General features: G+C 37.0%; 2 protein-coding genes across 4 annotated transcripts; one reads left to right on the plus strand and one right to left on the minus strand.

The window, feature by feature from the left end:
• Positions 1–981: 981 nt before the first annotated feature.
• On the minus strand, positions 982–7,808 carry syt8 (synaptotagmin VIII). 2 transcript variants are annotated; one of them, XM_017485798.3, is made up of 9 exons: positions 7,128–7,808; positions 5,516–5,879; positions 5,037–5,203; positions 4,845–4,940; positions 4,462–4,629; positions 3,971–4,138; positions 2,828–2,945; positions 2,582–2,715; positions 982–1,447 (listed from the first exon to the last, which is right to left on the minus strand). In XM_017485798.3, exons 2-9 carry the CDS (start codon positions 5,844–5,846, stop codon positions 1,208–1,210), a joined length of 1,422 nt encoding a protein of 473 aa, XP_017341287.2. In that variant the 5' UTR covers positions 5,847–5,879; positions 7,128–7,808; the 3' UTR covers positions 982–1,207. The 2 variants fall into 2 exon arrangements, with proteins under 2 accessions (XP_017341287.2, XP_047015818.2); XM_047159862.2 differs by lacking the exon at positions 7,128–7,808 and adding an exon at positions 6,700–7,097.
• Positions 7,809–9,620: 1,812 nt separating this feature from the next.
• pdcd2l (programmed cell death 2-like) lies at positions 9,621–16,238 on the plus strand. Of its 2 annotated transcripts, XM_017485795.3 has the most exons (6): positions 9,624–9,985; positions 11,896–12,059; positions 12,153–12,551; positions 13,832–13,945; positions 15,585–15,742; positions 16,064–16,238. In XM_017485795.3, exons 1-6 carry the CDS (start codon positions 9,893–9,895, stop codon positions 16,192–16,194), a joined length of 1,059 nt encoding a protein of 352 aa, XP_017341284.1. In that variant the 5' UTR covers positions 9,624–9,892; the 3' UTR covers positions 16,195–16,238. The 2 variants fall into 2 exon arrangements, with proteins under 2 accessions (XP_017341286.1, XP_017341284.1); XM_017485797.3 differs by lacking the exon at positions 13,832–13,945 and having other exon boundaries at positions 9,621–9,985.
• The last annotated feature ends 880 nt before the right edge of the window (positions 16,239–17,118 follow it).

Here is a 17,118-nt window from a genome sequence, read left to right on the forward strand (position 1 = left end):
GCTGGTGAGAGAGGTCAGAGAAAAATGGTTCGAGCTGACAGGAAGACTACGGTAACTAACAAATAACCACTCTTTACAATCAAGAAGAACAGAAAAGCATCTCAGAATGCACATCAACCGTTGAGGCAGACAGGCTACAACAGCAGAAGACCACATTGGGTTCTACACCTGTCAGACAAGAAAAGGAATCCGAGGTTACGATGGGCACAGACTCCCTAAAATTGGGCAGATGGTGATTGAAAAAATGTCGGATGGTCTTTTTTCGATCCTAAACTGCCTAGTTTCAGTGAATCTGTGCCCAGTGTAGTATCAGATTGGCTGATGGATGATTGGATAATTGCATGAAAGAATGGATGCATGCATATAGCGTAAAATAGCTTGATTATACTCTTGACTGTATTCACCAGTGAGAAATCTCAGCAACCTTGTAGCACTGGGCATTGATTCTGAGGACCTGAAATTTCATTAAGGTAGTTAAACCATATGTGTGCTGACACTATGCATACAAAATCTTTTCCTGTATTGCCACCAGAGAAATCAGTGTGTGTGTTACCACCAGAGAAATCAGTGTGTGTGTTGCCACCAGAGAAATCAGTGTGTGTGTGTGTGTGTGTGTATGTGTGTGTGTGTGTGTTTGTGTGCGCATGATACAGTGTGTGTCCCAAGCTGATGCATATAATAAAAAGACTACATGTTCAAAGAAAAGTTTGTGGACATAAATAGTGTATATATATATATATATATATATATATATATATATATATATATATATATATATATATATATATATATATATATATATATTTTAATTACTGATTTATTAATTAAAGGAAAATCATCTCTCTCTCTCTCTCTCTCTCTCTCTCTCTCTCTCTCTCTAGTATTATCAGGAATATGTGTTTAGAAAAAGTACTGGATTACATATAAAGTCTTCAAACATGTGTCGTACCACCTGTGCAAACATCTCTTCTTGGACAGTGCATCAGTGAGGTTATTTATAAATCAAAACATTTCAGGATGTACTCTACAGATTGATAAAGTAATTTTGTTTACATTTCAAAATGCTACACAGCTTGTAGGTACACATTTTAAAATAAAGCAACATAAGCAACCTCCACTTTTTTAAAAAATTGACAGAAATTACATGTTCCTGAAAACAAATGGCACCAAGTCGTTCACAAAATAGCAAAATGAAGTGTTGACACTTTCAAAAAGTCTTATTAGTGAATGGGATCCTCAGTGTGTGTTTTAAGGCCAGAGTTGTGTCCACCTGCTCGGCTGAAAGCAGTGTATGCCACTGTGCCACCGGCCTGCGTGGGTTTGACAGCATGTCTGCCCAGTGCCGCAGCTGGTTTCCTGTAGCATCACATCCCAGGAAGATCTTCCCAATGGCATCGTTCCTGCTCACTTTATCATGATCCCACACAGAGATCACCAACTGGACTCTCTGTGCAGACAGGATAGATCGAGGAAATATATATAGTCAACTCCAGAATGTTTAAAAGAGAAAATGATTAAATAAAATAAACATTTTACTCAGTGATTAAATTGGAATAACTACTTTTCCCTAAAAAATTGCCCATAATGTCAGGAGATCTCAGGAAATGATACATACTGAGAGTAAAAGGCAGGCAAGCCAACAGTCACACAGAGTACACTAGGCTAGACTAGAACTAGGATGGAAATCCAAACAAAATGCTCAGAATTATCACCGACAGGTAACAGAAGCAAGACTTCATAGCAAACAGAACAATATCTAGGTTATTTAAAAGTGTGTGAGTGTGTGTAAATGTGTGTGATTATGAACAGGTGTGCACGATTGAAAGTCTGCTGTTTGAGAACAGGACATGTCATGTGATTGGTCAGGTGGTGTGGTCTGTAGTTTGTTAACTGGCTGAAGTGCGTTACTGGATCATGCAGGTTGTGATGTGATTCATGAAACAGGGTTTGTGTTTTGATTGAGACTGGCAGTAATGTTACACAGATTGGTAATATCTAAAATAAATAAATAAATAAATAAATAAATAAATAAATAAATAAACATGTGGCGAAATTAGTCATACCCCAAAAATACTTCAAATTAAATGTGATCATCCTTAAAAAATGTTTACTCGCTGCCAGTCTCCAAAAAGCTCTAAAATGTGAAGTTGCACACATGTAAAATTCCTTTGTCATCCATCACCATGGGGAAAACCAAAGCGCTTTCAACACAAAACAGTAAGATGAATAAAAAAGGATTCTGAGCTGCAGAATTACAGTTCAGTTTATTTCTATAGTGTTAAAAATCAAAGATTAGGAGTTCTTTCTGAGAGTTTCCTCCAAACTGCATGAACCTATGTTTTAAAAAATGTGCTCAAGCTGAAAACATCACAAATTGCGTGTGTTATTCTTTTAATTTACTCATTTTCATTAAGTTTCAAAACATTCCTATGTTAACAAATGGATGGATATTGATGATAATGAAGGCATTATTTCAAATGAATGTAAGGATGCATTTCAAGATCATTTGAAGAGGAACAACGTAATTGAAGCAAAAAGAAAAAGGCTTACGTGTTTTAAACACAGTAAACAAGTGACGTACCTGAATCTGATCAAATGAGACATCAAATGTAAAGGATTCGTTGAAGTAAGGATTCAGTGTTTGCTTCTTCACTGATGTTTTCTTTTTCTTCCACTTCTTCTTGTCCAGAACCAGCTGGATTTTAACATATGGATCTACAATACATTTAATGCCAATGATACATTATAGCCATTCAGAATAATCACTGATATATTGACAGATCAGCCTCTTGATCAATTTGCACTTAGGGACAGGATCATAACTAACCTGAAGAACCTCCAATGTCCATATCCTTTAAGTTCTTGGCCTCCAGAATCACCACAGTGAGCTTACTTGCAGTGGGGACATAACGAAGGGAGAAACAAATCTCACCCAGATGTTCTTGCTATAAAGGGGTACAAGATTTAGATATGCCCATGTGACAAAGCCAAGAACTGCGTACTTTAACAGAAAAATGTCATTTGACTAATAAAAGACCACAGGCCTTTCCCGTAGCCCTTCAGCTATTAGTTTACTCACCACTGAATGCTTCACACAAAACTCTAGACTAACTTTTAAAGACTTTATTAATCCAGTGCCTGTATACTGCTCGAAAAAGCTCATTGTATGAAGGTGTTAAAAAGTTTATTTTCCCACTTGGATTGAAGCATTCAACCTTCTGAAGGTTGAGACCAGAAAAGTGTACAAAGTATCTGTATCCTCTGGGCGGAGCGTCTGAGTCTGGTTTATAGGAGTTGGCAATATGATCATATTGTGATATATTTTTTCATGTGGTATTTCAAGTATTGTGATATCTTTTTTATAACATTTTTAAATTATAAAACAATTCAACTTTGGAAGCAGATTTAATAAAGATTTCTACTGTGTGAATTTTTTTTTTATCTTAATATTTAACATTGGAAAATGTTGCATTTTTTAAACAGACTTTTACAGTTTTTAGATTTTTGTTTTATTCATTAAATAAAAATATCATCAAACTGATTTTGAAAGACTTATTTTTACACTACTGTTACGCTGTCAGTTTCTTAGGAAACCTACAGTGTATATCATGATATATATATATATATATATATATATATATATATATATATATATATATATATATATATATATATATATATATATATATATATATATATGTTTATGGTAGAAAAATGTCTTACAGAAATATTGTGATATGATGTCTTTATGTTATATCACCCAACCCTACTCTTTGGATCAACAACACTGATAGGCCTGTTACATGTATGTTCAAATATACAAAGCTTGGCTGAAGGTATATAACATATTTAGTCTTCATAACCAGACATTCAAGAAAAGAAGTTTTGACTATGAGATCCTTGCAACACTATCATTTGCCCAAAAAACTCCAGAGGAAAAAGCTCAAATTCCTTTCTAAGCCCATTGTACCTCATTTTTTGAGGGTGCATTCAGGTCTGTCCACTCCTCAATCACATGGTTCCAGTCCACAGTAGAGAGCTCCAGCCTCAGCTCACCAATCACATCATGTTTGGAGAATCTGTTGAAGTCATACACCTGCATCATGAGGATAGACTCGCTGAGATCCTTCTGAGAAATCTAAGCACATAATTCACATGCATGAGAGAGACAGAGAGAGTGTGTGTGTGTGAGAGAGAGAGAGACAGAGAGAGAGAGAGAGAGAGAGAGAGAGAGATTGAGAGAGATTGAGAGAGAGAGAGAGAGAGAGAGAGAGAGAGAGAGAGAGAGAGAAAATGTAGTTACATTTAGGAATGTTAAACACACTCATAGGTGTTTTTTAAATCCTATAAAAGTACAATAAAATGCACTATGCAGTCAAATGTAGCCATTTTGTTTGCCAAGTGTGTATGATTTTCCTTGATTTATCCAGATTAAAGCCATGTGATATGATCAATATTTACCTGATACTTAAAGTGCTCGTTGAACACTGGGTTCAGAGTTTTTCTAAACACTTTGGTCTCATAGGTTTTGAACTTGTTGGGACGGATGTAAACTTTTACATAGGGGTCAGATGTTCCTGAAGAGTCCATAGCCATTAATTCTGCAGCTTCTTTCACTCCGACAGTCATCTAAAAATAACAACCACAGCATTTAGATACTATAAAAGTGTATGATATTTACACTTATGATGTGGTGTGCAATTTATTTTGCCTTTCCGGACAATCTCTGAGTGGTAATATGACAACTGATAATTCTTATTCAGACGTGCAACTTCTACAATCTGCAGCCCCAGTCTCTAAATTAAGCCCATATATTCACACGTAATTAAATGGATCAGATGGACCTCTGAGCGTGCTGCATTGTACTCCAGAGAATACAGCAGCTTCCCTCGTGGCTGGTTAAGTGATCCATACTCTACATCCCCCGTGTCAGGCTGCACCTGTCGATCAAATAAATCATCCAATCAGAAAAAGACCACACCTCTCTACCCCCCAGTGTGAGTCTATCTGCGAGGGTAAAATGCCCATTCGCTCACCAGTGATGTTGTACTGGTGCCGTTCAGTCCTTTCAGACTGAACTTCTGATTCTGCTTCTTTTTCTTCTTCTTTCCTTTGCAGCAGCACTTTATGCAGCAGCACAGCACACAAATTAAAAACACCAGGAGGATCAGGGCAATTATTGCATAGATGGCCCATCTTGGCACTAGAAGAGAGGGTTATGAAAGATTTATAAAGGTTCATCCTTTATACTGAACAGGCATAACAGCAAGGCTGTAAGAAGCTGTAAGAAGCACTATGACATGCATCTGAAGCATTAGGCAAGAGCACAGCCAGCAGGATTAGAGTGCAATAAACTTCCAACAAGTGAAAAGTGAGAGGTAAGAAATGTGCCCTGGGAGTGGAATTAGATATACTGCATGAAACAGGTGCCTCCATCCTCAGGGACGGAGTGACGAAGGTAGTTGGTGGGGGGCTGTTAGCAGAGCTGAAGGGGCAACAGGTTAGCAATACTCACATGGGATCTTGTCCAACAGAGAGGGCAGAAACCCAGGGTAGGCAGTGGTGGAGTTTGTAATCAGTGTCGTGACATTGACAGTGACTGATTTTGGAATTACAGTGACTGAGGCTGGAGGTGCCGTGACTGAAGTTGGAGGTGAAGTGTCTGAAGTTGGAGGTGCAGTGACCGAAGTCGGAGGTGCAGTGACTGAAGTCGGATCTGCAGACGCTGATGTTATAACAGAGACTGATTTTGAAGTTGAGTTGAATGAAGTTATGTTGGCTAAAGATGGAGTCGGAGAAACTGAAGCATTGGTGCTTTTCTGCTTTAATGTAGTACTGAAGGCCATGGCTGATGTGTCAAAACGAAGATCAAAATCTCACTATGAATATAAAAATGAAAAAATAAGCAGTGCAGAACTCAGCTTCCTGATAGAACTGCTGTGCAATACTGCTCTCTGATGGTTAAAATGCTAACTACACTTCTACAAACAGAAATTCATTCCACAGGTTTATTTCTTTGGACAACAATTATTCAAGAAGAAGCAAAGAATAATTAGGGATTTACTGGGGGAAAAAACACCACTCACTTTCTGTGGCTTAAATGAAGCAACTGTAAAGAATAACTTTAGTTGCCATGACAGATCAGACGTTAAGCCACCACCATAGTTAAACAACTGCATGGAATGTTGACAACTGATGGAAAGCTCCATTAAACAGGGTGTGCTACAGAGCACAAAGATAACATTCTTTTCCAATGAAATATATCCCTATAAAGTAGAGAAGTGTGGCTACAGGGATTGAGCAAAAGCACTGCTATAACAAATACTCTGTTAATATGTGTTACATTTACATGTGAAGACTGTGAACTCCTAGCCTGGTACACAGCATATAACAATAGAAATGTTTTTTTCTTGTAAAAAATTAGAATGATTATAATTAGGGCCTTTAAGTAAGCCAAGATAACTTGAGAACCATTGATAAAAACAGACTGACCAATGCAAACTGCTGTTACATTGTAACAGACCCTCAAAACATTATAGCTATGTAACCTATGCAAAGTCAAAAGATAAGAAGCTTCAGATCTTTACTGGACATATATATATATATATATATATATATATATATATATATATATATATATATATATATATATATATATATATATATTAACATAACTTTAGAATAATACAATAAACTCACTGTTGCAGAATTATAGCACAGGTTTGGATCCCTGCAGTCCCGCTGAATTTACACTTCACAACAGCTAATGGAGTGCGGAAGGAAGTTACTTCCCATGGCAAAGCCCAATCACCCCACAGACAAAACATGGCTAGTTAACTTGTCCAAGCTGGTGACATTATCTTTTCTTATTTCAGTTCCAGTTTTTAAGCTTTTTTTTGGATGAGATTTCAGCTGTCCTCACACCTTAGTATCATTTGCTCAGTTAAAACAATCAGATAGAAATTATTTCATTGTTTTCTGCCAGCAGAAAACATTTTTACAACTCACTTTCTAAAGAGTACTTTAAACAAAACCATTTTGAACACTTGTTATCAGTGCTCCCCCAAGTATCTTCGTAATGACATATAGGTCAAGTTACATGCATAAAATAAGAATATAAAGCTTACCTTATACTGTTTCAGCATATATTTCATGTTTCCTCCATTTTATTCCATTCGGACAAGGCTGTAGATTTCCATTCATGTACTCTGGCATTAACAACATTCTAAAGAAAGTGGTGAAAAAGTGACTAAGCCATGGAGGCTCTTACTTCTGAGTTGCCTGCCACACCTCATCTTCACACACTGTGTGCTCAAAGGCTGAGCTATGTGAGGTGGAACCTTTTGAGAAATTTCAGATAAGGTGACAAATACGAAAAGAAAACATGCCAGATCTAAGAGAAAGTGCTAATGAAGATACAAGGGAATAATGTACACCTCCACTGTACACAACACAAACATGCTTCCCTCCCATATATTTGCATTTGAGGTGGAAATACGGACAGAAACCAGTTCTCTGTAAATATTGCGTCTTGACACTGTGACTAGTAACTCTCTGAGCGCCAGTCTGACGCATTTGTATTAGCTGAATTTGTCGTTCATTCCCCATAACTTTGGATTAATGTTTCAGGAACACACTGATTAAAGTGGCCTATAACAAAATTTTACAATTAAATGTAATTACATTTTTACAAGTGGAACTCAAAAGCTTTCTTAGATAGCTTTGTTTGATATGGAACTCTTGTAGACATTTCTCTATGATGGTTTTTACTGTTTGTAACAGTGTCCCTTACATCTTTAATATCCTTCTTCAGCCTGTAAAAGGTCAATATTTTTTTTTTTACGTCTCAGCTGTATACGTGGTTAAATTAAACTGCTTGAGAGTTTGAGTCAGTTTTAACTTGCCTTAAAACTCTTGCCTTAAATAATATGTGTTAACTGTTTTAATGACTTCTTAATGAACATTCAAATAAATTAACTAGAGCATGTCTTTGGGAATGGGGTGCACGGTGGTTTAGTGGTTAGTCCGTTCGCCTCACACCTCCAGGGTTATGTACATGTTCTCCCCGTGCTCTGGTTTCCTCCCCCATGCATGGTAGGCTGATTGGCATGTCCAAAGTGTCCGTAGTGTGTGAATGGGTGTGTGAATGTGTATGTGATTGTGCCCTGCGATGGATTGGCACCCCATCCAGAGTGTACCCCGCCTTGTGCCCCATGGCCCCTGGGATAGGCTCCAGATTCCCTGTGACCCAGTAGGATAAGCGGTATAGAAAATGGATGGATGGATGGAAGTCTTTGGGAATGCTGTTTAAGATAACTACTGACACTGACTCGATCACTGTAATATGTAGTAAAACACCGTTAAATGAATGTGTAATTCTGTTTTGTAGATAAAATGTAAACTAGATTTTTCCGTTTTCAGCCCTGCCATCATGCTTATGAGGGAGTGTGAGTTAAACCAAGTGTGTACAGATAACTATTACAGATTCACAGAATGTTTCATATTCCAGTGGCTCCCAAAGTGGGGTCTGGGAAATTACATGTGTGTGGAGACATTTTTAATATTGTTAAACTGACGGAAATCACAACCCATCATTATCAAAGCTGTTATGTTTTATGTTGACCTTATTAGCCTGTTTGACTAGTTACTCGAACTGATCTAATGTGTTAAGATGGTGGAAAGTTCAGGAACAAAAAGCTCTACGGATCCAGGAAATGGCCAGAATATTACTGAACACATTCGAATAACGAGGATAATATTTGATTAACTGGATTATTTTCATAAAATTAATCTGTACTGGGATTATGTGTGGAATTGATTTTACAGTTAAATGGGTCTGTGGTTACTAAAACTTTGAGAATCCCCGCCATGTTCAGACTGGCCGCTGGCTCTCGGATGTAAAACTGTGAAGGAAAATGTGGCCTGTTAGCAGAGTTGCCAAGGCCGCTCATAACACCCGATTAGCTGCTTCTTTTTTCTGAAGTCGCTTGAAAAAAATCACGGACTGCAGTTTTTTTGGGCTTCTTATAAATAATATGGTTTCTTGTTAAGAATATCTGACAATCGACTTGGCTTATTTATTAATTTTTGCTTTTATAGCCGCCCAAGCCTCCCCTATCATGTGGTACGCCCCCGACCCATATTGGAGGAGACCAGTTATAATCTGTTTTGATAGATAGATAGATAGATATTCTTTTTTTTTGTATTTTTATACTTTTTTAAAATTGCTTTTCATAACTTTTATTATTATTATTTAAAAATAACTTTGGACACTATGGCCCCCGCCCCCGGGTGGAGAACGGCTGTGCTAATGTAATGTCCTTGTCTCCTATCTCTCCAATCATAATCATGCAGGTGATCAGGGATGAGTGTTTAGTGCCTCCCCTCATCCTCCCTATCAGCCTTGTTGCCATTTGATGATTTTTTTTATTAAATAAATTCTATTTTGGCTTTTCAAACAGCGAGTGTTTTCTGTTTAATATGTTGCAGGCGCATTTATTGAGCCTGTTTACATCGAGGCTGTAACAGGCTATAATAATAATAATAATAATAATAATAATAATAATAATAATAATAATAATGGGCTGTTTTTGAACTTGCTCATGTGTCTCGCGAGACTTGGCAAGTCTGCATGTTAGGGGTTAATGTGTCGCTTCACTTTAATGTTTACCCCGAGATAACTAGCCAGATAAAACGCCCAAGTTTGTCATCTTTACATTTACATAAAACACAATATAAAACCCATTTGGGAGCGGGTTTACGAACCGTGGACCTCTTCTACACGTGCGACGCTTAAGAATTAAGTGCCTGAGTTTTATAGCTAATATGGCTAGCGCACTAAGTTCACGTTGAGTCCCACGTGGGTTTGATATTATTCCCCGGGCAGACAGCAATGGAGGAATTGCCACTCATAGGAATATGTGACGGTGCTATTGATAAGAAGAAAGACACGCATTATTACACAAATAAAATCGGAGGATGTCCGGTAAGACCACGATTTTCAATGTTATGTAGCAAACTGACTGTAGTTAGCCGTCTTGTTAAACGTGTTAGCTAACTACGAACAAGCATGAGCTATCTGCTTGCTAGCTAGCCGTGTGTTAACATAGTTATGGACTAAGTTGAGTAATATAAAATACATTAGCAGGCATTTTAGTCAGGGAGAGGAAATGATGCCTTCATTATCCAGGCTAGCTAAAGACCAATGTTTATAGATTTAAAGGTGGTCAGGGATGGAGCGAGAATTAAAACAGTGAATTATCAGGAACATAGACACGCACTGGATTAACAACTGTACATATCCGTTCATATTTGTGTAATGTATTAAGCTACTGTGTTTAATTTAGTAAAGAAAACTACTAGGAATCTCGTTTAGTTGCTATCTAATAAATACATAGTAAACGCTGTTTCCTGTTTGACCAGCGGCACAGCGGAAATGACGTCTTAGTTCTGTGTGGATCTGTGAAGTGCAGTGTCCGAGTCCTAAATTCAGTTATTCATTTATTGATTTATATTACTTCTGTATTGAAGCTCTAAATTTACATTTGATGCACGGTGATATGATAATAATAAAATACTCCTAACACAGCCAGTGATGAATAATAAATAAAGCATTAAAAACACTAAAGCTCTGTAGTCTCTGGTTCAGTAATAACGTATCTTTGAGCTAAATCTAAAAAATAAAGAAATCAAGCAGGCTATAAATAGTAGATTGAATCTGATGTGCTCATTCAGTGGAACAGAAAGATCTATGGCTCTAAAAAATAGACACCATATTACTGTACACTTTTAATAATATTAATGCCTATTTAATGTGTTGTGTTATTACATATATTGTTATAACTGTTGAGGTTTTTTTTTGTCCGATATCAGTCAGAACCAAAATTTGGACCCTACTCTGGCTGACTTCCTCTCGTCTGGTACCAAGAAGTCGTCACACCGATAGCATTGTTTAGTGAAAGCTTCTTAGTTTAATGATGCATAAAGGATTATGTATGTATGTATGTGTGTACGTGTGTGTGTGTGTATATATATATATATATATATATATATATATATATATATATATATATATATATATATATATATATATATATACATACATACATACATACATACATACATATATATACATTTACATATATACACACACACACACAGAAATATTGATAAAGAATGGTAAATGTCAATTGGAACAAGTCACGGATAAAATCAAAACATCTTATGTATGTTCGAGTGACAAGAATTACAAGACGTCTAGTCTACCAGATAATAAGAGAAGAAGAACCGAGAGAGAGAGAGAGAGTGGAAGGCGGGGTGATTAGGAATGCTCAAAACAACACATACCAAGAAGAGAAAATAATTCTGTTACGGTACATCGTGACACAGAATCAAGACCTACAGAAATGAAAAGCAGAGATCATGCCTGAAACTTATTAATAACATTGTTATTAAACATGTACCGAGAGGTTCTGTGGAAATTATTTAACTGATAAAGGGGCCCCTGGACCCCAAAAAAATAAATAGACACTACTGCATTGAATACATTTATATACTGAATACTGTTTATTGATGCCTGGATGTGCATAATACCACATTTGTTAATTAATTATCATCACAGTATTTGCCTTTATGATATTGCTATTGCAGAATGCTGCAACATGCAGATGAACCCTCATATATGTAAACCCCAATAGTTTTATAGAGTTTACAGTTATAGAGGTTATAGGTGAGTATTATGTTGCTGTAATAATGTCACTGGGTATTAGTGTGATACAAAAAAAAAGACTATCACTTTTTATCAAATAAATACACATCAGTTTTTAACTATAACTCCTATTAGAATCACCAGTGTGTCCAACACTAACATGTAACCTATTATTTCTATTCCTTCAGGACCTGATACCAGGTGTATCTACTCCACATAGCCAGTGCACTCTTTGTGGTGATCTCCTTAGTCATGTTGTTCAAATATACTGCCCTCTTGCGGCATCTCCATATCATCGCACCATTAATGTGTTTGCCTGCAGTGCTCCACAGTGTCATGGCAAGCTGGAAAGGTAAGCAACTTTTCCAGGTTCATTGGAACATAAGTTAGATTGGTACCGTTTTCAAGTTCATCTTTTATTCTGTTGGATTGTTCCTGTGCATAGCTGGAAAGCGCTCCGTTCACAGTGTATGGAGTCTGAGATAAGAGAACCTTCAGCGTGTCAGAGCTCTGATAAAACACCAGTTTCCAGTACAGACTGGTGTGACGATGCAGATGACTGGGGAATGGACTCTGAGGAGAATGTGTACAATGAACAGACTTGTACTGCTCAGCCTGAGACAGATGACCTTACAGCAAGCCTGGAGGTCAGCAGCAGACTTCAAGACCTCTGCATGAATGTTGAATCTGCTGGACAACCTACAGATATTCCCACCTTTCAGTCCTTCTACATCAGTGTGGTGGAGGAGACGGACCTTGTGGGGCAAAATGACCTGGAGCATGCCAACAAACTGCTGAAGGAGTATGAGGAGAGGGAGGGTGTGGCCATCAGGGAGATTGCACGGTGAGAGTAGTTTTGGTGTTTTGAATGTCATTGTTTTTCTTTTTTTAATTTTAGTATTAGTATAATTAATATAAGGGTGACGCTGTGGCATAAGTGGTATTGCTGCGGGTTGATGGGTCTTGCAGGTCCCAGGTTCAATCCTGAGCTTGGGTTGCTGTATGGAGTTTAGCGTCTTCTTACCGTGTCCATATGGGATTCCTGACGATTATACAGTCACCTGCCATCTCCTAAAAATGCCTGAAGATGAAATAGCTGCTCTAAATTGCCCCTAGGTATGAATGAGTGTGTGAATGTGTCTGTATGGGGCCCTGCAATCGACTTAAATCCCATCCAATGTGTAATCCTTCCTCACGTCCACTGTTTCCGGGGATAGGCACCGGAAATATCCTGACCAGGATAAAGAGGTTGATGAAGATGAGATGAATATTCCAGTCTGTTGTGGCTTAAACTGTGTTAAGTTCAATACCAAAGGTAGAGATGTTTGATTTGTCTATAAAGGTGGGTGGTTAGTTGCTCATATAAATGTTGCTGAACATATTTTTTTTTAACATAAATAAAAAGTTGAAACTTATGAGCATTACTTTTCAGCGTTTTTTCCCTGCATGTTAAAAGCTTTGTGTTCATTTAAGCATTGATACTAGTGATTGCTCATTCTCAAAACCATGTTGCCATATGGTCTTGATGTGTTTACTACTGTTTGTCTCAAGTGTGAGCTCAGCTAATAGAATAAAAGGGAGAGCTAATTAGAAAAGGCTTGATGTTTGCGGGGGGGGGGACCTAAATCACCCAGCCAACTTTCTCAGCGCGTGTTCATGATTCTCCTCTTGGCTGATTCATTTTAAACAAAAAGCAGCTTAAAGAGAAACGCAAGCCAAAATTAGGGCCCTTCTCTAGAGAAGAGCAATCATCGTGATGAAGTTCATTCTCCTTTCGATGTCGGAGAGACACTGGACTCCACTCATATCTCGGTGGAGTGTGTATTAATCAAAGTGTCTGGCTTTCCTCTGATTACAAACAGAACCTTTGCATCTGAACTCCGTTGAATACAGCTGAGGCATTTTATTCTTGAAAGCGTTTGTTTTGATTGAGCTATGATTGCATACAATGAAAAGCGTATGAAATGATCACGTGAACGTTTACGAAGATCATCAGCCTGTGTTTCAGACATAACGTCATTTGGAACTAGTGTCACGATTATGCTGTCTTTCTCTTTTCTAAAGGAAATTTGATTCATCTTGGATATGAGTTGACGTCTCTAATATTTCCACTGTGTTGTTCAGCTGTGAAGGTGAAGGAGGGGAGGAGGCGTATGAAAAAGCCAAAGCCAAACATGGAGATGCAGTCTTCTCCAGTTTCATGAAGAGAATCTCCCTTTGTCCAGAACAAGTGCTTCGGTGAGATGAATGAGGTGGATAATAGGCAAAACTTTGAGGATGAGCTAAAAACTAGCAATGTCTTCTGTTAAATGAGATCGTTATTAGTGAAATGATTCCCTTTCGCATACTAATGAGTTAATAATAATAATAATTCAGTTCCCATGGAGAACTCTTCCATGATTAAAGTGATGCTTTATGGCTTTTTTCAAGTTAATTTAGGGTAGCAGAAAACAGACATTGTGAATTGCAGGAATTATTATTAATGAGCCATGGAAAATAAATGGACCACTATGTTTTGTGGCCAGAAAGATTAGATAACACTGACTAATCATTTTTCATTAGCAAAAACTATGACCTTGCGTTTTGTTTATTTGCCTGGATGATTGATATGCTTAAAGTTTTCACCCTCCAGCCCCTGACTTCATGTGAGCTTAGCATTAGATGAAAGACAGCAAGACATAATAAACAATGTGCCTCAACTACAACTACACCAGAAACAGCTACAGCAGGCATTTTCATGTCTGCTGCATTATAGTAATCATCGTGCAAGAAATTAATGCTTTCCAGAGCTGAAAATGTCGACATTCTTTCTTTCATTGTCTAGTAATTCATGTTTGTGTGTGTGCGCGTGTATTTGGTTATATGTAGTGATGCATTGATACCATTTTTTTCAGTACGAGTACATGTGTTTTGGTACTCATTGATGATTAGTATTAATAAGTTAAGGGCGTCATGCAATATTTTATTTTAGCTGTTTATATTTTCTCTGTTTAAATAAGTTCACACTTGTGAGTTCATGCCTTCAGGCTACTAGGCTCATTCCTCATAATGTTAGTGAGTTGATTTTAAATGAAGTTCATTAGTTAGATATATTAGTTATCTTAGCTGGAGTAGGATGGCAGTGGACAAGAGCAGGTTTTCTTTCACTACAGAAAAGTGCTTGGGTACAGCTCTGGTAAAGAATGTTTTTGTTTTTATCGTGATGGAATCCATCATTGTCAATCACCAGTGGTGGCTGATTGTTAAGAACAACATACTGGGTAATACAGTCCCTCCAGGATTTTGCGATTGCGCGATTGCAGAAATGAACACAAAATCAAGCAAACTTCGCAATATTCAGAGGAGCTTGCAATTGTTCAAAATTACTGCAGATTTTCCGCAAATTTGGGCCAAGGCGCGCCATGTGATGTCAACCAAAGCCCTCATGTGTGTCAAATGAGTACAACTAAAAGGTCTCATTTACCAACAAACATCACTGTGAAAGACCGTGCAAAACTATTTCTTGCAATTTCACCAATTCAAGTAGTTTTCTACAAAAATGCACAAAAAACTCAAGTTGCATTGCAAATTTATTTTTAAACAAGCCGCAGCAAAATCGAGCATTTTTGGCCGCAACAATCACAAAAAAACTCTGCGAAATCCTGTACGGACTGGTAATAGCTGTTCACTCACCACGTATTGTCTGTAGACATTTTATCTCACCTAGTAAGTGTTCGCTGCAGCAGTTTGCTGCAGTCTGCTTTACTTTGATCATTAATCGTAAAATAAGTCCAGATTGCAATCATTTCATGTTGCATGCTCACACATGGTATCAGACGGATACCAGTATCTGTACCAATTCACCCCTGGTTATATGTATTGTTTTTGGATCTTACAGATACAGTTGGAGTGGGACGCCGTTATTTATAATGGAGCCTCCTTCAAACATTAATCAGACCGTGCCTCCTTGCGCACACTGTGGCAGTCCTAGAGTTTTTGAATTCCAGTTAATGCCAGCACTGGTCAGTTTGCTCCGCAGTGCACATCTAACTTCAGGTTTGTGTGATGAATTCTGAATAGTGTATATTTTTACTATAATTGAGATGTTAACACTCTCTGAACACTGGTTCTAATATTAATATCTCATCAGAATTTGAGATTTTGCACTTTTTTTTTTATTTGTGTTTTGAAGTCCTGCCAGTAATGTGTAATGTACAGCAACAATAAGATTAGGAATTTATTATGTTTCCACTTATACTCTTATATACACTTATAGAAACAAACTGCATGCATAGTACAAAGTTTACCTTGATCTTCTGCCTTGAAATTTTATTTTTATTACATTTTTTTTTTTGTTATTATTTTTTGCCTTCACAGAGCTTGCAGTTGAGTTCGGAACTGTTTTGATTTATACCTGCAGAGACAGTTGTTGGACATCTGGATCAAGAAGTCCTCTTGAGGAATTCCACTTTGTACAAACTGATCCTGACCAAAAGCTCTTTAAATGATAGTCATAGTTTAAAGACAATAAAGCATAATTTAACAAACTGTACTTCTTTTTTTATTTATAATAATATTTTGATATAAAATGGCAGGGCCAAGCCCAAAATGCTATAAAAATTAAGCTTTTAATGGTCTTAACAAGAAGTCATTGGTCACAGAATGAGCAAGAATTAAACAAATGCATTCCTGAGACTTCCTGTGCCACCATTTGCTCGTTTACTTTGCTGCTGTGAAGTGTTTGGGGGGGGGGAGCTAGAAACGGGGAAATTCACTTATAGTCTTCTTATACGCAAAGGTAAAATCATGGTAATGATCAAAATGTTTGATGTAAAATTCAAATTAACAAACATCTGGGTGTACAAAATTAAAAGAAAATAAAAATAAATAATAATAAAGTAAAAAGCTGTCTGCAAGTTGAACCATTTAAAGAAATGAAAGGAAAAGCTATCCCATACTAAGTTACTTTATCTATTTGTTTAATTCTAGATAGTTTCCTGATCAATGATTTGTTGTTAAGACCAATAAATGGTAATATTTAATATAAAGTGGATATGAAAGGAATGAATGAGTGTAAACAGTTTAGGACATCATGGTGTAACATGGAATAATGTGCTGGGAAATTACAATGTATGCAGTCGATTCAAAGTGATATAATACAATATGTATGTGTATAGTGAGGTACAAAATACAGTCAAAAAAGTCCATCAGTAATACAATATAGTGCAAGAAGTCTTGTATCGTCCTGAAATTGGAATTATAAGGTTCTATCAGACATTTTGGGTAAAAACGAGTTAGCATTTTTAAAGTTATTTATATGCCACTGAATATGTATAAGAACTTTACATCAAATTATTGTTGTTTGGGCTATAGTCTAGACCATCTTGGTCTAGTGCTAGTTGTTAAATTCTATGCAATTGAATGCAATTTTA

Source organism: Ictalurus punctatus, chromosome 14 (genome assembly GCF_001660625.3).
Source record: "Ictalurus punctatus breed USDA103 chromosome 14, Coco_2.0, whole genome shotgun sequence".
Lineage (NCBI taxonomy): Eukaryota > Metazoa > Chordata > Actinopteri > Siluriformes > Ictaluridae > Ictalurus > Ictalurus punctatus.

Excerpts from the sequence above, each read along its gene's own strand:
- syt8 (XM_017485798.3), bottom strand. The coding sequence starts at position 5,846 with ATGGCCTTCAGTACTACATTAAAGCAGAAAAGCACCAATGCTTCAGTT. Across the intron at positions 4,139-4,461 it reads ACGAGCACTTTAAGTATCAG|ATTTCTCAGAAGGATCTCAG; the intron begins GTAAATATTGAT and ends TTATGTGCTTAG. Across the intron at positions 2,716-2,827 it reads GGACATTGGAGGTTCTTCAG|ATCCATATGTTAAAATCCAG; the intron begins GTTAGTTATGAT and ends AATGTATTGTAG.
- pdcd2l (XM_017485795.3), top strand. The coding sequence starts at position 9,893 with ATGGAGGAATTGCCACTCATAGGAATATGTGACGGTGCTATTGATAAG. Across the intron at positions 12,060-12,152 it reads TGTCATGGCAAGCTGGAAAG|CTGGAAAGCGCTCCGTTCAC; the intron begins GTAAGCAACTTT and ends TCCTGTGCATAG. Across the intron at positions 13,946-15,584 it reads TGTCCAGAACAAGTGCTTCG|ATACAGTTGGAGTGGGACGC; the intron begins GTGAGATGAATG and ends TGGATCTTACAG.